This window comes from Scyliorhinus canicula, chromosome 15 (genome assembly GCF_902713615.1).
Source record: "Scyliorhinus canicula chromosome 15, sScyCan1.1, whole genome shotgun sequence".
Taxonomy (NCBI): domain Eukaryota; kingdom Metazoa; phylum Chordata; class Chondrichthyes; order Carcharhiniformes; family Scyliorhinidae; genus Scyliorhinus; species Scyliorhinus canicula.
The window spans coordinates 32,917,220-32,941,581 of record NC_052160.1 but is presented as its reverse complement, the minus strand read 5'-3'; the positions used below and the strand labels follow the sequence as shown (position 1 = coordinate 32,941,581).

Here is a 24,362-nt window from a genome sequence, read left to right as displayed (position 1 = left end):
AACATGAGGGACTGCAGTTTTATATTCTTTTAAATGCCTATATCTCTAGTTTAGTTGCAACTCTGTAAACAGGGTTGGTCTTTCCAGAGCAGACTTGATGGGCCAAATGGCCTCCTTCTGCACTGTAAATTTTATGTCTATGTCTAAACAGCTGATTTCTTCTTAATCTAAAATATCTTTATTATAAAATCAATGGCAAATAAATTGCTCCAAGGCACGGAGTTCTATAGCAGGCATTATGAATTTTAGGATCCACAAAATAATTTCCATATTGTTGCTCGCTTCAGCAATCTTCAAGTGCACGAGTTTCTTGCGTAATCTAAGTAATCTTGAATTGTGGGAACAGTTCAAAATATAAAGTACAGCAGCAGTCTCCGATCTGAACATGGTGTGTGAATCCTCCTCCATCCAGTTGCAAGTGAAAAGAAAACCTGCAAATTGGATCCCTAATTTGGGTTCCAAGGATAAACCATTGTTCACTGACAGGGCCGACAAGAACACATTCCATAACCCTCACTCGCCCTTAATATTCCATGTCGTCTTATGGCCTTGAAAGGTAACTGATGTGAATGGTACCAGTCTACTCTCAGGCATACTCCTCAAAGACTTTCCTACAAACATGTCGGTTTCCAAACATTTACATTGAGTGCAGTCTTTTTCAAAATGGAAGCACGGATGCACAACATGGCACCTTTTGGTGTTAATTAAACTCTCGTCAGATTCTTATCTCTGGAGCTCGCTATCAAGTGTGTCAAAAAAAGCCCTTTAGAGATGTCCACTGAATTCTAAAATGTGAGAAAACCCTTTTATTTTGCCGGGAACAGGAGACTGGTAGGGACTTCAAATGACTTCAACGTAACTAATTTATTTGCCTGGCAGAACAATGCTTCAGCAAAATTAACGCAGCAGCCATTTTGTTTTAGTTGTAATAAATACAGTCCCAAAAACAGCCATTTTGTGTGCAGAGCCCCAGGAAGAATTCGGAGAAAGAATATCAGATCGGGACTTTGTCCAAGGACCAAGAGATTAAGAAACCAATGCTGTTCTGCAAGTCCAGGCAATCTGCAAGTGCCGTCACCAGAGAACGTGAGGAAGAGGAAACCTCTCTTTCCCAAAAACTGACTGATCTGCTGTGTCTGCCTGAAAAGACAAATCTCACAGTAGTTGACTGCAGAAGCCACGAATGCAGCTGCTTAAAGTGAAGCACAAGTTTCAACCCCTTCTTTTCAGAAACATCTTTTGTTTCAGAAAGATGGAACTGAACCCGCAATGATATCACACAGAGGCGGATTTGAAATCTCATCTTTAAGTATCTTTTTCCTTTAATTGCTTTTTATTCTTTGAATCTCTATTTAATTAATAATTTCACCAAAGTAACTTTCAACAGTAGTTTTTTTTATACCAAACTAACCTTGACCTTGTTTAAAAGCTGGTCTGCTATTTCTTTTTAATTGAACCACTCACAAATTAAAAAGGGAGCTATATACACATAAAAATTCTTTGTTCAAGGGCCACATCGAGGAAATGCCTTTTATGTGGTCACGATAACATAGTGTTATCAATTATAGGTCTTCAGTAGATCCTTCAAAGGATACTAGGATAGCTTCTAATTTAACAGTTTCTGCCACAAATCAGTGTAAAGGGATTTGATCAACTGGAATGAAGGTTACCCAGTAGATGTCATGTAACTTTGACTGTGGGACAGGCTATTTATATTTGCGGAGCTTTCAGAGTTGTAGCATGCATCATAAACACCATCAATGCAGAAAACATGATTGATTAATTTGGAATTCCAACGTAATACGAAATGTTTGCTTGAAAGAAGACTATGGTGTGATTCTCCCCCAAAATTTCATTTGTGATGCCTTTTTCAGGGAATTTCCCACCAGCTCTGCTGGCGAGCTCCCCACTGCTATTCAATTACACTTTTTTGGGCCCTGGGGAGTTTCTCACCAGTTTAGCCCACACTTTTGTTTTTGTTTGTAAGCACTGGGAGCTCAGAGATCCGGCCGCCATTTTGAAAGGGTGCCCCAATCTCTAAGTCAGCTTGTGGGTCCCCACCAATGGGCACTACCCCACACCACCCAAGTGAGGACACCCTGCTATGGAGTCCCTGGGGGGGGGGGCCTCTCTCTTCAGGGCCCCTTACAGCACCCCCACCCTTCAAATCCCCTCTCCATCCTCCTTTCACGGGCATGGCTCATCTCGGGCCCTGATTCTTGGCAGCGTCACCCAGGCACCTTGACAGTGCCAAGTGCCCACATGCAGGGGGAATGCACACCCAGCCCTGACTCTGACCTCCCAGGGGCCTCCAATGGCCTGGGAGAACCCCTGGGTGCAATTCCGCCTGACTCATGTCCTTGTGAAGAATCAGGGAAGATCAGTGTATCCTGGGTAGGAAGGCCTTAAGTAGGTTTACGACCTACTTCCACGAGTGTCGTTTGGCCCCTTTTGGGCAAAGTTCCGACTCAAACGCCTCGCAAGGCTTGGGTGAATCCTGGGACACGTGGAAGCTGCCAGGAGGCCCGCGGGAGGGCTCTCACTGGCTTCACACGGCCAGAGAATCGCAGCCTCTGTTTAACATGCCCATTGTTATGAATGCCAGATCCTCCCTCCTAAAACAGAACATGAGTGATAGCGTTATAATTAAACTCTTACAACTGTGCTGCATGTTTCTTAGCAAAATTCATTCAACTGGATCCCAACAAAATCCAAATTTTAATTGTCTTTTTTTTTTTAAATACACACAATAGTTTTTTTGTGCATTATAAATTAGAAGCCATTTCTGCAGCACACCCATCAGTAATAAACCTTCCAGCAGCCTCTACAGTCATTCTGCTTGACTATCACTTGTTTGATTGCAGCGTGCAATATATTTTCCAGAACCCCATCATGGTGGCGGGGGTGGAGGGGGGCTATACATTTGAATGGTCCAAATCTCAAAATCTGTACAAGTTGGATAACGCTTGCTTTCTAAATGTTCAAATGTCCCAATTTATGAGAGTCAGCAGTGAAAATGCTGACAATAATTTTATTCATCAACTATAGTAATCCACGGGAGGCAGGAGTTCTGTCACCACACCAATATTTATTCACAATAACGATATTACAGGAGTGGCTACAAACAGTGCTGCTAGCAGCCCAGTCAACTTAAGACTGGCTCACAAAGCCTACACAGGTGATTATATGGGCCCCCTCAATGAGCTATCATTGAGGGAGCTCATACTCCAATTGGCCAACCAGTAAAGCCAATTGGAGTTCATTACACCCCACCCCCCCGCAAGGTCCGAGGAATTCCTGCCAGCTCGCATTCCTCTGAGCTTCTTCCTGCTCCTCATGTCTGGGTCTGTCACCTCTGTGTCGTCCGCTCGGTCGTTCTCCGAAGTGGGCGGGGTGTACCTTATAGGTGCCCGTCTTTTCCTTGACTACCTCCTTGGAAGTTGTTCTTCCTCCTCCTCGGGGAGAGGTGTCGCGGCGGCCTCGTCGAGTGTGTCCATCTCCGACTCTGATGACTGGATGACAGGGTCTGGAGAAATTGCTCGGGGCTGGGGTATCCCTTCCGTCTGGGCTATCCCAGCTTGAGGCGGTCCGGCTTCGCCTGCCTCCAGGTGTGGTTCCGCTGCCCTTATTTGGTCTAGGTGTTTCTTCAGCACCGTACCTCCTATTGAAACCTCATAGGATATGGCCCCGTTTGGGACTCTACCGTGCCTTTGACCCACGTTGGCCCATTCCCATAATTCTTGACCCAAACCAGTGCCCCCACCTGGAAATGTCTCTGCTGCCGACTATTATCATGCCCCCTGCGTTGGTCTCTGCTGCCGACTATTATCGTGCCCCCTGCGTTGGGCCTCCTGTTGTTTCTCCACTTTCCCCGTTAAATTTGGGAAAAAGAGACTCCGCCTCGTTCGCAGCCGCCTTCCCATTAAGAGTTCAGCTGGCGGTATGCCCGTTGTGGAATGCGGTGTGGTCCTGTAATCAAACAGCCAGCGGGAGAGCTTTGTGTCTATTGACGCTGCCAGCTGCTTCTCGAGTCCCGCTTTAAGTGTCTGGACCGCTCTCTCTGCCAGGCCATTGGTCGCTGGATGGTAAGGGGCCGTTTTGATGTGACAGACTCAGTTTTACTTCAGGAATTTTCCAAATTCCCCACTTGTGAATGCCGTTCCGTTGTCTGACACCAATACCTCCGGAAGTCCATGTGTTGCAAACGAGGCCCTGAGCTTTTCAATTGTCGATGCTGTGCTTGCCGTGTTTACCCAGTGGACGTCCAACCATTTGGAGTGGGCGTCCACTATCACCAAAAACATTGAGCCCATGAAAGGGCCGGCGTGGTCAATATGCAGGCGGGTCCACGGTCTGCCTGGCCATTCCCACGGGTGCAATGGCGCCGCTGGTGGCACTCTTTGCCCCTGTTGGCACTCCTGGCACCGACGTACCAAGTCTGCTATGTCTGTGTCCAAACTTGGCCACCAAACGTAGCTTCGAGCTAGCATCTTCATTTTAGACACCCCTGGGTGTTCGTGATGTAACTCAGTTAAGATTGCCTGACGGCAGTGAGCTGGGACGATTACCCGGGCTCCCCATAATAGGATACCGTCTTCTACGGTTATTTGGTCCCTTCTGCTCCAGTATGGGTGCATCTGGGGCTCCACTTGTCTTTCCAGTTCCCCTGTTAGCAGTAAATGCTTCATCTTGGCTAAAACTGGGTCTTTTTGCGTCCACAACCGAATATGTTGTGCGTCTACTGGTAGGGTGTCCAAAAAATTGAGAGTCATTACTGTCTCCTCTACTTTTGGTATTTGCGGCGGAGTGTCCGGGAGGGGAAGTCTGCTCAAAGCATCTGCATGTGCCAGTCGCGTTCCTGGTCTGTGCTCCAGAACCTATCTATATGCCGCCAGCAGCAACGCCCAGCGTTGGATTCTAGCTGATGCAAGCGGGGGTATTGACTTGTCTTCTTTTAATAACCCTAATAACGGCTTATGGTCCGTCACTATGGTGAATTTCCACCCGTACAGATACTGGTGAAATTTTTTTTACTGCGAATATCACCGCCAGTCCTTCCTTCTCGATTTGGGCGTAATTCCTCTCAGCCATCGCCAAGGTCCTCGAAGCATAGGTTATTGGCCGTTCTTCCCCATTCTTCCTCTATGGGCGAAGACGGCTCCTACCCCGTAGGGGGATGCATCACAAGTGACCACCAACTCCTTCCTTGGGTCATAATGCTCTAGGACATTTTCAGATGACAGCTGTTCCTTATGTCCCTAAATGCTCGTTTTGGCGGGTGGACTATTTCCATTCTTGCCCCTTTTTTAGTAGCTGGTGGAGGGGTTCTAGGATGGATGCCCTATTTTCAATAAATTTTCCATAATAGGTTACCAACCCTAGAAATGATCGTAACTCCTGGATCGTGGTGGGAGCTGGGGCTTCTTTTATTGCCCTTACTCTGTCTTCCAATGGATGTAAGCCTGACTCGTCTACTTTATATCCCAGGTACGTCACTTGTGGGGCCAGAAAAACACATTTTTCCCTTTTTGGCCGTACGCCTGCCTTTGCGAAACGCCTGAGCACTTCCTCCAGGTTCCTTAAGTGTTCCCTGTTTGTCCTACCTGTGATTAAGACATCGTCCAAATAAATCGCCACCTGCGGTAGTCCCTGCAGAATATTTTCCATCATACGCTGGAATATAGCGCAGGCTGATGACACTCCAAAAGGTAGCCTAGTATAATGAAAAAGGCCCTTCAGGGTGTTGATCGTAGCGAACTTCTGGGAGCCCTTGTCCAGTTTTAACTGCAGGTAGGCGTGGCTCATGTCTAGTTTTGTGAACAAAAGCCCACCTGCCAATTTGGCATATAGGTCGTCTATTTTCGGGATTGGGTATTTGTCCAGCAGTGCGTATTTGTTTACTATCTGTTTGAAATCTCCACAGAGACGTATCGAGCCGTCTGGCTTCAAAATTGGTACCACCGGCGCTGCCCATTCCGAAAACTGTACTGGTCTGATAATGCCGTCGCGCCGTAACCTTTCTATTTCGTCATCTACTTTCTTCCTTAATGCAAAAGGTACCGGCCTGGCCTTACAAAATTTCGGAAGGGCTTCTGGGTCCACGTGCAAAGTTGCTTTGGCGCCTATGATTTCCCCCAAACCTTCCTGGAAGACCTCAGGGTATTTTTGGAGTACTCCACTCAACTGCCTGCTTCCACTCTGGAAAATTTTCATCCAATCTAACTTTAGGTCTTTCAGCCAGTTCCATCCAATTAAGCTCGGTCCGGAGCCCTCTACTATAGTCAACGGTAATCTGAGCAATTGTTTCTCATATTCCACAGGTACATGAGTCGTGCCTAGAACTTCCAGGGGTTCCTCCGTGTAGGTTTTAAGTTTCGTCGATGTTTTTGTTAGGGTTAGTGGCTGGAGTCTCTCTTTGATTTTTCTAAATGCTGCCACTCCCATTATTGATACGGCCGCCCCCATGTCTATTTCCATTATTGTCGGCCGCCCATTCACCTGTGGGGTAATCCTAATAGGTTCTGTTTTCTTCGTTGTAATATTATATAATTGTTCCCCTTCGGAGGAGGATGGGGTGTCTAGGTTATGTACTTCCCTGTGTCCCCACCTGCTATTCCTCTTTTGCCACTCCTTCTAGGGTTTCTGTCGTTGTTACCCCACTCTGTCTGGTGCCAGAAACGGTCCTTCTCTGTTGGGGGAGCCTCAGCCGGTACTTCCCTCTGTCTCCAGTTAGTCCTGGCAGACTTGGGGGCAGTTCTGGGGTTTTCCTTTTTCCCTCTATTCCTCAGGTTTTTCCTGAGAGCGGCTATCTGGTAGCAGGATCCGTTGTGGTAGTCCCTCTCACAGGTATCTACCTCCATTGGCGTGCCCTGTAGTTCCTGCACCCCACTTGCTACCTTTTCTAGGAACAGTGCGAGCTGTAACGCCTGCCTGCAGTCTAGCTCCGTTTCCACCAACAGGCATTTCTGTATTGTGAGGTTGTTTATACCACACACTAACCGGTCCTGAAGCATTTCATTTAGCGTCGGGCCGAACTCACATTTTTCCGCCAGCCTTCTCAGGCGGGTCAAGAAATTCGTGACTGACTCCCTGTCTTCCCGCTTCGCTGTGTAGAATCTGTACCTACGCAAAATGAGGGGTGGTTTTGGGTCGTAGTCCTCTTTCACCAATTCCGTTACTTCTTGGAAAGTTTTCGTGTCCGGCGCATCGGGATAAGTCAGACTACGTATAATGGCGAAAGCGGAGGGTCCGCACGCCGACAGCAGGATAAGCCGTCTCCTTTCGTCCGTCAGTATATAATTTGCCCGGAAGAAGTAACACATTCTCTCCACATACTGGGACCAGTCCTCAATAGCCGGGTCGAATGCCTCTAACCTCCCAAAAAACGGCATTTTTAAAATGGCAAGGCTTACCCTCCGAGTGCGGCAGCTGGTCTCCGCAAAATTCGTAGTTTACCTCGTCGCCACTGTAGTTATCCACGGGAGGCAGGAGTTCCGTCACCACACCAATATTTATTCACAATAACGATATTACAGGAGCAGCTACAAACAGTGCTGCTAGCAGTCAGTCAACTTAAGACAAAGCCTACACAGGTGATTATATGGGCCCCCTCAATGAGCTATCATTGAGGGAGCTCATACTCCAATTGGCCAACCAATAAAGCCAATTGGAGTTTATTACATCAACCATCACATTTTCCTCTTCCTTGGTTCATTGCCTTTATTTTGTAAAAGTTAATAAATTCAAATTAAGTTGACAATTTTACTGCCAATGTTTGTATGGATTTTGAATTTGGCAAGTGATGTCAAGGAACTGGTCAATCAGAATTCTCACAGTACTCAATTGACACTGAGCAGATAAACACATTGTTTTTACCCAGATAGGAAATGCACATTGACAAGTGCTACAATGATGATCTGTGAAAGCTCATTCACTGGCAGCATACCTGAAGAATCAGCTGAACATTTTGAAGAGAAGAGATCCGGGAGTAACCTATAGAGCACGGGAGCAGTTGCACGCTCATTGGGCAGCTCTGAGCCACCAGCAGCCATGCAAAAGTGGCATTAGAACATAGAACAGTACAGCACAGAACAGGCCCTTCGGCCCTCAATGTTGTGCCGAGCCATGATCACCCTACTCAAACCCACATATCCACCCTATACCCGTAACCCAACAACCCCCCCCATAACCTTACTTTTATTAGGACACTACGGGCAATTTAGCATAGCCAATCCACCTAACCCGCACATCTTTGGACTGTGGGAGGAAACCGGAGCACCCGGAGGAAACCCACGCACACAGGGGGAGGACGTGCAGACTCCACACAGACAGTGACCCAGCCGGGAATCGAACCTGGGACCCTGGAGCTGTGAAGCATTTATGCTAACCACCATGCTACCCTTGAGCAGTGACAGACTACTTCCACCTTTAATGCAGGTGCTTCAGACTAATCAGCTCTGCAGGTAACTGGCCGTTTCAGAAGATCATCAGCCACCATAACCTAAGCTCGAAAGCAGTTAGGAGAAGGAATACAACAGAAATGCAAATTTTCCACTTGCTGATTTCTGGAAATTTACCCATAATTTGTCGGATTGGCTACCTGCAGACATAATAAACTCTTGGATGTCTGTTGTCACGTGTGGTGGTAATTGCATAATCCATAGCCAAAATGCAGCTCATCAAATATTTGCAACCATGGCAACGAACACAAGTCAGTTAATAAAATGGCTCTTGAAAGCTGACAAGGAGGCTACATTACAGTTCAAACAATCTAATGGAACTTGGTGCAATTATAATTTGAGCCATTGTAAAGATGTTGCTAGTAACAGTTTTTCAAAACTGAAAAGGGTTTACAAAAAAAATTGAGGATTGATGATCCTTGTATTTAGGGTTAACATCTATCGCAATCATTTGTCACCAAATGCATTTTTAACTATAATAAAAACAAAAAATGGTTGGAAATCTCAGCACGTTTGGAATATCTGTGGACACAGTTAACATTTTGTGTCCATATGACTATTTTTCAGAATTAACTATTTGTGTCCTACAAAGTGAGGGAAATGGATTATGGTGTTCTTTTTTTTTAATTGAAGTAGTCTGAAAAATAAATGTCAGGTTTAAATAACATAGGCAAACGGTGACTGCAACAAATATTTAAAAATAAATATTTTGGCAATTAAAGATTTTATTTCATGATGGGAACTTTTAAGTGGTTTCCAAGTGAGTTTCAGAGCATCTTGCAAATTTGAATGAAGCTGTTGAGCTCCGTCATAAAATTAAGCTGATTCTTTTGGGCCGCACGCGGAGCAGTGGTTAGCACTGCTGCCTCACAATGCCGAGGACCCAGGTTCGATCCCGGCCTTGGGTCACTGCCCATGTGGAATTTGCACATTCTTCCCGTGTCTGCGTCGGTCTCACCCAAAGATGTGCAGGGTAGGTGGATTGGACGTGCTAAATTGCCCCTTAATTGGACAAAAAAAAAAATTGTGTGCCCTAAAATTAAAAACTAAATTAAGCTGGTTCTCAGATGCTCGCTCAATACATGTATTACAGCAACAACATTAATGAGACAGGCTACAATAATTATAGAATTTCAAAGACAGCTGAATCCTCAATCCCAGGATTCTTGGATCGCACTCCCTGATGGTACGGAGTATTGGGTGTCAGCGCAAAATTGGGATCAACGCCGGGTGCCGATCCGCATGCGATGCTCTCACCCCGGAGAGGTCCACGGTGGGCACCGGAAGGAGCATGTAAATGAATGCAAAGTAGGCCCGGCGTCCCAAGCTCCGGGCGTCCATGATTCTTCAGTCCCCACGGTCAGGAATCATGTGGACGCGGATCACTTGTGGTCTCTACAAGTGCAGCCCTGATGTGGACCACCTTGCGGTGGGCCAGGAAAAGAAACCCCTGGCTGTAAGAGTATTCCAATCACTCAAACGTTTGATTGCACAACACTTGCATCTCTTTGTGGTCAATATTTGTAAATATTTGGGTTTCTCCACTTAAGCCACTGAACCGTGAAGGGAGATGAATGAATCAAAGCTGCAGATGGTTTGTAGAAGCTGTCCATCCACAGACCACTACTAGAAGGCTATGAATGGCTTGCTGAATCTCATTATTGGGCCGCCTGCTCAAAATGGCGGCTGGATAACGGGATACCCCTGGGAAACCCTCGCATTCCACACCATGCACAGATTTGCATGGCAAGGAACACTGTTTGCTTGCCGGTTTGAAGCGGAGGTGGGGGGGGGGATTGTAAACCGGTTGCAATTCACCTCGCGTGGGAGAACATGGGCGGGATTCTCCGTTTTGCCGGCGCCCAGGGGTTTCCTGACGGCGTGGGGCTGCCCCACAATGGGAAACCCCATTGACTGGCCAGCGTAATGGAGAATCCCGCCGGCGGGTCGGGGCAGAAATGTGGCCCAGCGGGGTGGAGAATCCAGCCCCTCAAGTCTCCCAAACGGAGAATCCTCTGCATGATAGTTTACACAATGGGATTCAAGAATAAACCTGTAAAAGATTCAGAATCTATACTATGATGACCGTTAAGTTACTGTACACAAATGATAGACTCTAAAATTAGAGAAACATTTTTGAAATTTGCAGATAATATCAAATTGGATGCTAAAACTAATACTTTGGTGGAGTGCACCAAAATACAGAGCACCAAACAAGCTTGCAGTGTGGACCAATAAATGCCAAATTAAATTTGCTAGGACAAACTTTTTTTTTAAATTTAGAGTAACAAATGATTGTTTTCCAATTAAGGGGCAATTTAGCGTGGCCAATCCACCTACCCTGCACATCTTTGGGTTGTGGAGGCGAAACCCACGCAAACATGGGGAAAATGTGCAAACTCCACACGGACAGTGATACAGAGCCGGGATTGAACCTGGGACCTCAGCGCCGTGAGGCAGCAATACTAACTCACTGCGCCACCGTGCTGTCCTTAAATTCGCCATGACAAACTAATTTTGGTTGGAGGAACTGAGCAGACCATTTATTCCTTGGACAGTATAAAGCTAAATGCGAATAGGAGCCAAGGGACCTAGGGATTCAAATGCGCAAGACAGCCAGCAACAGATCAATTAGAGAATTTAGGAAGAATTTCTTCACACACACACTTGTGAGCTCACTGGCACAAGGAGTGATTGAAGATGGGAGCGCCAACATGTTTAAGGAAAGGCTTTGATAGATATACGAGGGGGAACTTGAGGATAATGGGGCAGGATAGCGAGAAAGAAGAAGCTGGCGAAGAGTTTGCGCACTGGCATAATCAGCTGCGCTGATCAGCTAATTTCTGTGCCACAAATTCCAGCTGATACCCTGACTCAAATGTCACACTCATAAATGTCATGCACCCTTTGATTAATGTTATTATTTAAAACACAGATTGAACACATAACAAAAGCTTAATCTACTACCTGAAGTTCCCATCACAAACTGTTCCCCAACCACTAAATCCATTCCTCTTCCTGGTCACTGTTTGAGCCTAAAGCAGACGGTTCACAATGCTGACATCTTATTTTACCACAAATTCTACATCTAACCTCACATTCTCGGCATCACCATGACAACATACTCTAACGTTGCCCGTCACTGCCCTGTCTCAATTCATTTGCTCCTGAAGCCCTCATCCACAGCTTGCTACCCATCAGCTCTACTATTCCAACACTGCCCAAGCTGTCCACTCCCCAACTTGTACACTCAAACTCACCCAAACAATTCTTGCCAATGACCTAACATTTGGGCAGCACGGTAGCATTGTGGATAGCACAATTGCTTCACAGCTCCAGGGTCCCAGGTTCGATTCCGGCTTGGATCACTGTCTGTGCGGAGTCTGCACATCCTCCCCATGTGTGCATGGGTTTCCTCCGGGTGCTCCGGTTTCCTCCCACAGTCCAAAGATGTGCAGGTTAGGTGGATTGGCCATGATAAATTGCCCTTATTGTGGGCTGGAGGTGTTGATCTTGGGTAGGGTGCTCTTTCCAAGAGCCGGTGCAGACTCAATGGGCTGAATGGCCTCCTTCTGCACTGTAAATTCTATGATAATCTATGATACACCAAACCCTATTCACCTCAACATACCTGCATGACCACACTGGCAGTAGCTCCCATGTACACAACAACTCAACTTTAAAATTCTCATCCTGCCCCTCTCTATTTCTGCAATTTCTCCTTCAGCACCACAATGTTCCAAGACCTCTGAAAGTTCCCCTAATGCTGACACTGCTGCGTCCCCGATTGTTACCGCCCCACGGATAGCTGTGGCTTCAGCGGTCCTGACCTTAAATTTCTGGAATGCCCTCCTTAACTCTTACCGCCCCTCTTCCTCCTCCGTTAAGATGCTCCATAAAATCTATCCCTCTTCAACCAAACCTTTAATCATCTGTCCTAACATCCCATTGTCAGATTTTGTTTGATCATCTTCCTGTGAAGCACCTTCAAACACAAGAACCTAGCAATAAGAGCAGAGCAGAAAATATACCAGATTACAGGAATTTGTACTCCTTTAGACCCTTAAATTGCATCTTCCACTGTGAAGGTGGACATAAAATAATTCTTCAATATCTCCGCCATTTTCTCATACTCCACGGCCATTTCACGTGTCTCGGATCAATGTTTATTTTAACTACTCTCCTCACTTTTCTATATTTTTACACAACAAAGCTGTTGGGTTCTGTTTCTACATTCCTATTTAATTTACACATATTCAATTTTCCCCTTCTTTAAATCAACTTTTTGATCACCCTTTTCTGGTTTCCAAAACCTCCCAGTCCTCAGTTTCTTTGCAAAAATTACCTCCACTTTTGATTGAAAACTATCATTAACCTCCTTAGTAAGAACAGATGGATCTTTCTTGCTGTTTTATCTTTAATGGAGTACATATTTGTTGAAAACGTTGAATCAATTCTTTAAATGTTTTCCTTATTTACCGCCATATCTTTTAGCCTATTTACCCAAACAATTTTAGCAGCTTTTCCCTCGGACCTACGAAATTGGATTCATTTAAGTTTAAGATTCTTGTTTTGGACCCAAGTATGTTGCCCTCATGTTTAATATGGAATTCACCTCAATTTTAAACTACTAGATCTAAAAGAGCTTCATTCCTCTCTAGTCTGCAACATATTGTTCCAGGAAGCTGTCATGAAAGCATTCTACAAACTCAGCTGCCACACTATTTTTGCCGTTTGACTTGCTCAGTCATTATAAAAAATGTCCCACACAGTTATTACACAACCTTTGTTACAAGTTCCAATTATTTCTTGCTTAAGACCCGTGTCCAACAGTAGGACTACAATTAGTTAGAGGGCCTATAACCAGCTCCCACCAACGTATTCTGAGCCTGCAACCATTCTACTGATACAGTACACATAATAACCATTATGAAAATAAGGATATTTGTAAACAAAAAGATGACTGATACCATTCCTCAATATATCCTCAATATATCCGCAATTTACTAATCCCACTATATCTATAGACTATCAATCTATTAACCACCTATTCAATCTAGGCTTAGAATCACAGAATCCCTACAGAGCCAGAAGGAGGCCATTCGGCCCATCAAGTATGCACTGACCCTTTGAAAGAGCTCTCCACCCAAGCCCACTTCCCCGCCCTATCCCAATAACCTACTCACCACTAAGGGGCACTAAGGGGCACCTTAGCATGGCCAATCCACCTACCCTGCACATCTTTGGATTGTGGGAGGAAACCGGAGCACCTGGATAAACCCACCAGACACGATGAGAACATGCAATCTTCACACAGTCAAAAGGCTGAATTGAACCTGGGGCCCAGGCGCTGTGAGGCAGCAGTGCTAACCACTGTGCCACCCATATTTAGGCAACAGCATGCTGATGCAATGAAGGTTTTTTTTAAAGACTCAATAACATTTGTTTACTTACCTTCAAGATATAATTTCATATAAACATGTTGTAAATGCAAACAACTTACTCAGAGATGTGAACAAAGATTTCAGCTCCTCCATCTGCAGGGAGAATGAATCCATGGCCTTTGGAACGGGAAAAGCACTTACAGGTTCCTTTGAAGACTGGACCTTCTGCTGCCCGAGCAGTTCTGTAACAGAATAATAGGAATGATATTCACTCTTAAACTACAGAGAGTCACTTACTGCACAGAAGGAGGCCGTTCAATCTACTGAGCCCATGCTGGCTTCCCGTGGAGCAATCCAGACAGTCCCACTCCATCCCCGTAACCCTGCAAGTTTATTTACTTCAATGTCCATCTAATTTCCTTTTAAAATCATTGATTATTTCGGCATCCACCACCCTCACGGGCAGAGTCATAGGTCACTACCACTCACTGTAAAAAGGTTCTTCCTCACATTTGCCCTAAATCTAAAATCTTGTCCCCTCGTCCTTGTTCGATCAGCGAAGAGACAGAGATTTTCCTTGTCCGTTGTATTTAAGCCAGTCATAATCTTGTACACTTCTATCATTTCTCCCTTGATCTCCTTTCCTCCAAGAATAACCGCAGCCTTTCCACCTATCCTGGAAACTAAAGACCCCATCCTCCTTCCAGGAATCATTCAGGTAAATCTCCTGTACCCAGTGTATGAGCGCATTACATTGTTACGATACAAAAAACATGTAGAATTGATGTGGACCAAGTAATTTTGCAAATTCAGTTGGTCACTATTATGTATCAAGTGAATAAATCCTGTTGGTGGAGCATCACGTGATCGGTGATGATGTCTGCAGAGTGTTTTGCGCCTGTTCCAGTTCTCCATTTTAGATTGTACGAACAACATTCAGGAATCCAAGAGTGTGGCACCTGCATACCTCCACGCTTTGCAGTAAACTCAGGAGGTACAACAGTCATATTTCCACTGATTCCAACTTTGTAACAGGAGGATAACAGCACTGCACTGACAAACTGAAATCAGACTTCACAACATAAATATTCACCAAAATAGTTGATCGCAAAGATCTTTAAATAAACCTAACACAAAGGAGCATTTGATACAAATCTAATAGGTATAATTAAAAGTTTAGTGCCGAGGGTTAGGATTCAACATCAGACGAAAGCCTGAAGGTTAATGCAAGAATTACATGAAAGTACAGAAACCCAGTTGACCCATGCCATCATTTATGCTCCACATAGGCCTTCTCCCATCTTACTTCATCTCAGCCTGTTGCCACATAGCTAGTTCTTCTCCCTCACGTATTCGGATTCCCTCTGAATACATAGATGGTAATTGTCTCAACCAATTGTAATCATCTTATCAAAGTACTACCAACATTATCATAGAATTTACGGTGCAGAAGGAGGCCATTCGGCCCATCGAGTCCGCACCGGCACTTGGAAACCTACCCAAGGTCAACACCTATCCCCATAACCCAGTAACCCCACCCAACACTAAGGGCAATTTTGGACACTTAAGGGCAATTTATCATGGCCAATCCACCTAACCTGCACATCTTTAGACTGTGGGAGGAAACCGGAGCACCCAGAGGAAACCCACGCACACACGGGGAGGATGTGCAGAATCCGCACAGACAGTGACCCAAGCCAGAATGGAAACTGGGACCCTGGAGCTGTGAAGCAATTGTGCTATCCACAATGCTACCGTGCTGCCCTTCTGGCAATGTCCACCTAGAATTTAGATAAGAGACCTTAAAAACCATAATCCATCTCATTTCCTCCATCAGCTTCTGCTCAATCTGTACATGCTCACAGTTCTCACAGCTATCGGCCAGGTGAAATGTACTCCACCCAGGTTCTTCCCCCACCCCAAATTTCCACAGATCGAATCAGCTGCAGCTTGGGTTACACATGCTGCTTTTGGAGCTGAAAGTTACTAAAATGTATGGATGCCCTTCTTGTGTTTGAGAGTCAGCATGTGCATTGGCCAATCCCTGCAGCATCCCATTTTGTCAAGAATAAGTCATTATCACAAGCTTTCCTCCTTCCGCTAACCTTTTAATATGGTGTGCAAATAGTACCACTTTTAGAATACTATCATGGATTCCTGGCATTGTTCACAAGTGGCCTATGTCTGCAACAAAATTGTCATGTTAACCGGTAACCTTCTGTTTTGTCCACTGCTCATTAACTCCCCTTGCAGACTAGTGATCCAAATCAGAGGCTCCAAAACTGGGGGCACACCCCATCAGGTGTTACAACAAGGTTGTCAAGGAGAGGGGACTGAGACTAAGAGGCTTGTTTTCTTTGTCTGTCAGGGAAACTGTATTTACCACTGAACCTGCTAGGAGAGTTTAAGCAGCATGATTTTAATGCTAAAACACTTTTAATAAAGTGAACCAGAGCAGGAAGATCCTAAATTTTATGTGTAGCTCTCTTGACTGGCGCTCATCAATTTGAGAGCTGGTGACGTGGAAAGATTTCAACAGCAATTCAACAGATTCCCAATATTAAATAGAAGGTTGGCATTTTTCAACTTCTATTTATATTTAGGAGTAGCACATCCGACCTATGGTTCTTCATGAGTTACACGTTGCATTATTTATTATCACTACAGAGAGCCGTGAACACAGCCCAGTCCATCACGTGAAACTGCCTCCCATCGATGGACTCGGTCTACACATCTCACTGCCTTGGGAAAGCGGGCAGTATAATCACAGACCCCTCCCACCTGGGCTAGCCTTTCTTCCAACCTCTTCCAACGGTCAGGAGAAACAAAAGCCTCAGAACATACACCACAGGTTCGAAAGCAGATTCTTCCCCACTGTTACCAGATTCCTGAATGCCCCTTTTACGGACGGAAAAGATCTCTGCACACATCTTCTGTACCGTTCACCCGATGTCTATGTATTTACATTGTGCATTTACCGTGTGTGTTTGCCATGCATGGGACGATGTGCCTGGACTGTAGGCAGAACGGTACACACCCCCCACACACCGACACCCACACCCCACCCGAGACTGGAACATGCTCCGCAGTACCTCATCAAGTTCCACATGAGACTGGAACACGCCCCAGCAACTGGGGCATGCTGTCGAGGCGCTCAGCCATGGCCATCGCTGACCAAGTCATGCCTTGGACACCTCCACTCAAGCTGCTGACATCGTGCATCAGGCCCTCCACTGCAGTTGCAGTGCCATCCATTGCCAGTGCTATTTCCTGTGCCCGTAGCCTGAGAGACTCCTCCAATCGGCTATACCTGCTGACATCCCCCTCTAAATATCATGGCCACACTCTTATCAGCTCCAGGTAAACCTGGTCCAGAGACCTAGCTGGATCCTGGGATCCAACAGACCTCCGACTGCTGTCTCACCGGTGAGTTCCTGCCTCCACCTGATATGCATCAGCAATTGCATGGTCCTCATCAGAATGTGCCCAGAAGCAAACCACTACTGTTGCCCACAGAGGTATGTTTCTGCACTGGTGGAGGGTGGAGATGATAGCTGTGCCACAAATACGGTGGTCACCTCGATGGTGCTCTCATGGGAAGCATGGGGGCACCACCCGGATAGGCCAGTATCGTCAGATGGAGACCCCATGGGAGAATGGACATGTGGTCAGTGGGTGGGATGGGTCAGTTTGTGTGGCATTAACAACTCACGTTTGACAGGTTACCTGGGTGGCGGCCGGTGGATCCTCACCTCTGCACCAATATGCCAATCTCTACGTTGGTGACAGATAGGTCCTTGACTACTCCCACAACCCCCAGGGCCCATTCCTTGTAGAGCCATTCCTTGTAGAGAGCGAGGACTGATAGCCGGCGCCCTGCCGCTGATCTGGATCCATTTCTCCTGCGGGGACACAGGGGGATCGGGAACTGCATGCTTTGTTCATTGCCGGTGGAGGGAGGGGGTTGATCTTCTTACGGCACTGGGTGCCGGTCCTCCTGGTGAAGCTCGCCTAGCTGACAGTCTCTGCCACTTCTTCCCAAGTGGCACTGCCTGCCAGTGGCTAACCCTCCAAGCCCATCAGGACAACATGGAATAGCATCTGGTCTCGACCACGTGCAACAATCTGGCACGGTCATCATCCCCGAACAGTGGGGCTGGTCAGCTCAGTGGCACGGCTACCGGCTGTGTAGGGTTTGCTTTGCAGGATCGGTTTAAGTGCTGCTGCCCCTTGTTAGAAGGGAGCTGACTGGTGCAGTCCCAGCGAATCAGCCGGCAGGACCACCATTTGCAGCAAGAAGCCGGTGGGGCCTCATTAAATGGACCAATTAACCTTTCATACCAGTGACGGCCTCACCGGGTCAAGCATCAGGAAGCTCATGGCAGTTCCCGCTCACTACTACACGCATGGAACGTTTCCATTAAATCACACCCATTGTTTCTTCGTAAGAGGGGGCGGGGGCAGATATTGAGTGTAAATCTCTGACTCATCAAATGAAGTATAGGAATCTCTAACCTAGACAGGTCTTGAGATCAATTAGAGACTCGTAATTGATTGGTGTTCAATGTTACTCTGTTTGGCAGATGTTTGCATTCTCCCTCCGGGTGTTTATTCAACAGTCTCTCTAGTTCAGTGGTTCCTTGAACCCAAGCCCAAGTCAGCTGAAGAAGCAAAGATTCGGGCAAGAGCGATGGTCATAAATCAAAAATTAAATCAAATTGACCAATCAGCGCCCACGAACTGAGCCTTGCTTTCTGATGAAGCTCCTTGGGAGAAGATTCAAATTCTGGGTGGGGCCCGTCAACATGAAAAAAATGCTTGTCTCCCCCCAATCCAATGCTCTTGGGAGGTGTCAAGGGGTCCCACAGCTGGAAATGTTCAGGAAACCCCTGCCCTAGTTATTTCCAAGTGAAAATGGATTTCCCTTTATTACTGTTCTTTTAATGATAACTAGTGTGATTTGCTGTTACAAATGCAACACCAAATGGGAGATGGTGAAAGATCTATAAATGTGTAGATTCAGGAAAAGATGGATTTGCCCAAATCGAATATTCCAGCATAAAGATTCCTTTCAAAGTGAAAAAAGCTCTACAATTTGGCAGTTTATTTAATTGGGTTTTTTGTCAATTAGGTTATACAGACCGGAAAGAGCCCATATAATTATCAATTAGCGGCGGGAGGTGTATTATAATGGATTCCTATCAGTGAGCTTGAAGTGGAGAGGAAGGGGAAAATGACTCCCAACTCCTATTCCCTATCTAATGACTCATGGAAAATTGTTGTCAGACATGTTTCATGTTAACTCCACTTTTATCAAATCTCTGCAAAAAAGGATAAAATCTAGGCACAGGATTCAGCCATAACAGACATGAACGGTAGCCTTTGCACCCAAAAGAACTGAGATCCAAGGATAAAATAAAGTGATGCTTTAATCCAGAGCTATGTACCAATCAATGTTGGGCCTGGATTCTTTGCCGCTTCTGGATTAAAAACTGAATCGGCACCCCCTCCGACCCCTGCTGGTGGCGGGTTCAGGGTTGCAGGTTCAGGGTTTGAGCCTGCGCGCCAACGGGAGGATGCAAATGTATCCATTTAGTAGGCCGGGAACCAGAATCTGCAGGCCCACGTGGAATAATTAGGATCATTACTGATGTTACTAGTGTGGCCCTGACGTGGTGGACCTCGCCATGGGCCAAGAGGGTAACCCATGGGGGAATTGTCCCCAAAATTGAACAGTGGCCCACCCACCTTCACTATGCCAGACCTTCCCACCACCCCCCATCATAGTTCACCTAAATAGGGGGATCCCCCACATAAACTGCGTAAGTAAAAGGGTTCCCCCACCCCACCCCCTGAAGAGACCCCTGTTCGGAAGCTAGAAAGCAGTCAAGTCACGGACAAATGGAAAAAAAAAAAAATCACTGTTGTAACGTTCACCTGGACACGCAGCTGTCGTCTCAGACAGAGGAAGCACAGCATGATAATTCCTGGAAAGAGTAAACCAGTGACCTGTGTTTAAACCCCTCAGACCCTTGAGCTGCAAGCCATTCGTTCATTCCCCTTAGTGGGCTGTGATTGGCAGCTTCCACAAACACTGCTGTAAGCCCTGCTTCGTTCATCTTCTTCATGGTTCATTAAGTCTGAAGTGCTTGAACCACAATGTCTACAAACAATCAATTCAAAGAGAGAAATGCACTCCAATCTCCCCCATCCCCCTCCCATTGCTGGAATGATTTTGAAGTGTTCAGCTGGAAATTGACAGCACTCTCTTTGAAGTTGTTGATGTTTGTAATCATTGTGGTCAGAGCACTTCAGAGGTACCCGAACCATGAAAAGGATGAATGAAGCAATGCTCACAGCTGTGTTTGCATTAGCTGTTAATCACAGCCGACTAAGAGGACTGAATGAATGGCTTGCAGCTCAAGGGTCTGAGGGATTTAAACACAGGTTACTGGTTTACTCTTTCCAGGAATTGATACATGGTGCTTCTTCTGTCTGAACCAGCAGCTGTGTGCCCAGTTGAGAGTTTAGGGACAGGGGATGCTCCCCATATTTAGAATTGATTCACGATGCAAGGCGTTACAATGGCCATAATTATCGTGGATTCTTAGACTTCAGCTACTAGATGTGTTCTCATTCTACTCCACTGAATATGGTAGGAATGGTATATAACACAACGGAGTGTCCTCACTGTGACGATAGGACTTAGCTCCACTAGGACTGTGAGATTGTCATTTACACCAATCCTTTAATGAACAAATACTAGGTTATAGAGTGTTGCATTTCCAGATAGGCAACTATGTCCTTTAGGACTAGGCCGGTTCAGTTAGTAGTGCTATTGCAAGCTCCTGTGCTTTCTTCATGGGTATTCAACATGGTCTGCTGACTCACCAGCCATCTTGTCAGCCTTTTGCTTCTACTCATCCTTTCACCAATACAAACATGACCATCACAAAACATTACTATATACCGACAATGTACTTCTTTACACTAACCAACTTAGCATCTCTCCCCCGTGTAGATGTTGCTCTCTCTCTTTTTCTTCCCCCCACCCCCGGCAATCTGGCATTTTGGTTTTAAATCTCAAACTGTTCAAAGAAGTGGGAGTGGGATGGGGATGGCAGGGTATTTCAACTTTATGAGACAGCAGTGGAATACCCCACTCACCCTCGTTTAATCTGCACCCGAACGCCAGTAAAACAAGGCAGGGTGTGCAATAATCAGCCAATCCATGACTGCCTGTTTCAAACCTCCTGGAGTAGGATTTCATCCCCTGGTTCTCAGAAAGACATCCCATGTCTTTCCCCACAGTTTCTCCACAAAAGCAGCCTGTACCACCCCCCCCCCCCCCCCCCCCCCCAACCCAATTCAATATCACCGTTTGAAATCAGGTTTAACCCCACAAACTGCGTTGGAAACTTGAGCCTGAAAATTCTGTACCTTTAAAAAAATGAAAACCCATTAGGAGTCCTGCAGGCGAGATATCACTCTCAGGGGAAACTGCTCCGGAGATACAATGTAAAGAGGAATATACAGGATTATGAGAAGTGAGAAAGCAGGCAGTGGGATTCATCTGCAATTGCTCTTGCACAAATAATTTCCTCTACACTGTAAATTTGTGGCTCCACTGATTGTGCTACTGTTTCTAGACAATGAACTGATTGGCTGCTTATTCAATGCCATGTCAATGAACCCATGCATTGATTCTAGTGTTGCAGCCAATCTTTCTGAAATGTATGTAATTAAGTAAGTATAAACTCTTTCACCTTAACACCTTTGGAAAGCCATTACTGCTGTTAAATAACCACAATTTTTATTACAATCCTTACATCCTCCTTTTTGCTACTGAAAGTAATCATGCAAATCTCTAATCATTGCAATGTAAAACGTGTTGTTAGCATTGCCCCTTTTGTCTCATTAACAACGTCATCATGCATTTCCTGTACTTTATGGATAGACATCGCTTTGGTTATTATGCTATAGTGAATCTCTCAATTCAAAAGGAAGAAGAATGCCACAGGAGATTTGCTATCTGTATCTTGCATATAGCTGTCTTCCTGTACATGCCATGCAAACTTCCTGTCACGGCTTCCCTACAACATCTCCATTGTTACAAAACAATAAGTCCCCCAATTCACTACTGAGAATGTCACTGAACTTAGGCATGGTGAATTACAATGGATAAGATCAATCAACACCATATCTTCTAGCTCAGTCATCATCATGGAAGCTCTTCCAAGATATTATTTTGATAATTAAATGCTGCATTATTTTACAATAACCACTAACCTTTCGACGAAAAAAAATAATAACTGTTCACAGGTACAAGAACAATGATCAATGTTAAGGAATCTTCAACCCACGGTGAGTTTGGTTACAATCCTTTTTGATGAATGCAAGAAATTGTCATATCTTATATATTTTTTGCAGTAATGTTATCAAAACCTGGGTTAAGGTGCATAGTTTATAGATCTACTAAAGCTATGATTAAGGATTCATAAAAGAAAGATAAACATTTATTTTGCAGTGTTCTGTTAATAGATTTTTGAGAATCATTTATTTGTTTACATCTAGCTAGCTAATAGAATATTATTTATGCTTAAAGGAAAACTGGGGTGTACACATGTATTTTTGTTTATAAATTTAAAGTGCCCAACCTTCATTCCCCCCCCCCCAATTAAGGAGCAATTTAGCGTGGCCAATCCACCTACCCTTTCGGATGTGGGGGTGAGACCCATGCAGACACGGGGTGAATGTGCTAACTGCACATAGACAGTGACTTGGGCCCAGGATCAAACCTGGGTCCTCAGCGCTGTGAGGCCACCCTGCCATCACAGGTATACATAATTTATGAGGGGTATTGTATTTGGTCCTGGCTAAGCAGCTCATGGGACATTGTGTGGGAGGAGAGAAGAATGCCTTATGCTTTGGGTACAGATAATGTAATTAATTGGAGAAGCCAGGTCTGACTGAAAAGTTAGTTCTTCCTGGGATTTTAATCTGAACAGGGGCATTTACGTTTTGGTCCTGAAAGGTTCACTCTCTCCAAAGATCTTACACAGAGAAAAGTAGAAACCTGGGTTGTTAACTTTATTCACAAATAGTATTTGAAGTATATTGGTTTGCTTAATTTGAATATAGTGGCAGGTTTAGGAAGTAAATTAAAGTTTCTTCTTTCATTTAGAACTGTTGTAACGGTCACTTGTAAAGCTATTTCTCGTTTGTTAATGTGGCTAATTCTGTGTTTAAAGTTTGTTTTAAAATAAGAGATAAAAATTGCAAATAGTTGGATCCTTGAACGGGATTGTAACACCTTTAGTATAATCAAGATGTAACTGTTCATACAGTAACATAACTAAAATTCATGGTTTTTATTAATTCTTCATTTAAAAAATTAACTGCAGCATCAGTATGCTGCTTTAGAAAAGATGTCATTGTGTAATATTTTTTCCATGCTACAGTGACTCACTGTGTACTTACGCAGACATAGTTCTGGTCCTCCTGGTTGGTAATGGACTGGGGATGAGGAAGCCCCTCATCGGTGAAGGACAACGCTCACTTATCCTGGTATTTTCGGGAGTGTGAAGAGCTGCAGAAGAAGGTGATAATGGTGCTTGCTGGGAAGATTCAGGAGACTGTGGCGATGTGGAATGAGAAGCCATTTCCAAAGGACCAGGGTCAGTAGATCTCGCTTAGTTATTATGAGAAAGCTGAAAAGGAAAGGATTGCCATTATTATGCATTCAGGATACACAACAGGTTGGGTCAGAGAGAGATTTAAAGATCTGTGGACTCACATTTGAGGACTCATCTTGGAAAAAAGCTATAATAACGGAAATATCAACATATTGGTTTACCTAAATAACTTGGAGCAACAACTTTGAATGACAAGCTGTTAAGGAAAGATGCCCAATCGAGACAGGACTACATTTGTTACCGGTACTATAGTTACACAAAACCTAGTGCATTGATCCACCTATACTACACAGGTCTCAAAGACAGATCCAGTTTTAATCACAAAGAATCTTTCCTGAATTCATTTTATCCAAGAGTCCCATGGCCAATGAGTTACTTTGGAAGTGCAACTGCTGTTGGGTTGCAGATAAAAATGGCAGAAAGACTACAGAAACGACAAGAATGATAAGTAGTTCATATATTTTAGAAAGGTTAATTGAATGGTTAATATTGGCCAGAATGTGAACAACCTTCCTGCTTCTCTTCAGGAAGTGCCACAGAAGCCTATGCATCTCTTAAACAGACAGACCTAGCTAGACGATCATTTCTTCAGAAACCTGGCACATCCCTCAATGCTGCATTCCCTCCGCTCTACAACGAAGTAGCAAATTCTTCTAACTCAAAAGAGGAGTTAAACTTACCAGGAAAGACAGAGCTGTCAGGGCAAACCATCTGCAATTGGCATAACTTGGGTAATTTTATTTATGTCCACTATTATTCTTTGTTTCATTTTATTATTATGCGTGTCACACAGCAAAAGGCAGCAATGAATCTATTTAATGCTC

The 24,362-nt window shown here is 45.0% G+C and overlaps 1 protein-coding gene across 1 annotated transcript in view; it reads right to left on the bottom strand.

Moving 5' to 3' along the window:
* The window catches only part of carhsp1 (calcium regulated heat stable protein 1), a 93,380-nt gene that overhangs the window by 20,370 nt on the left and 48,648 nt on the right, over positions 1–24,362 (bottom strand). The window contains exons 2-3 of the mRNA XM_038820985.1: positions 23,324–23,553; positions 13,963–14,085 (exon numbers count right to left, since the gene is read on the bottom strand). Coding sequence (XP_038676913.1) covers positions 13,963–14,085; positions 23,324–23,505 — 305 coding nt within the window. The 5' untranslated portion in view covers positions 23,506–23,553. The remainder of the gene's footprint in view (positions 1–13,962; positions 14,086–23,323; positions 23,554–24,362) is intronic.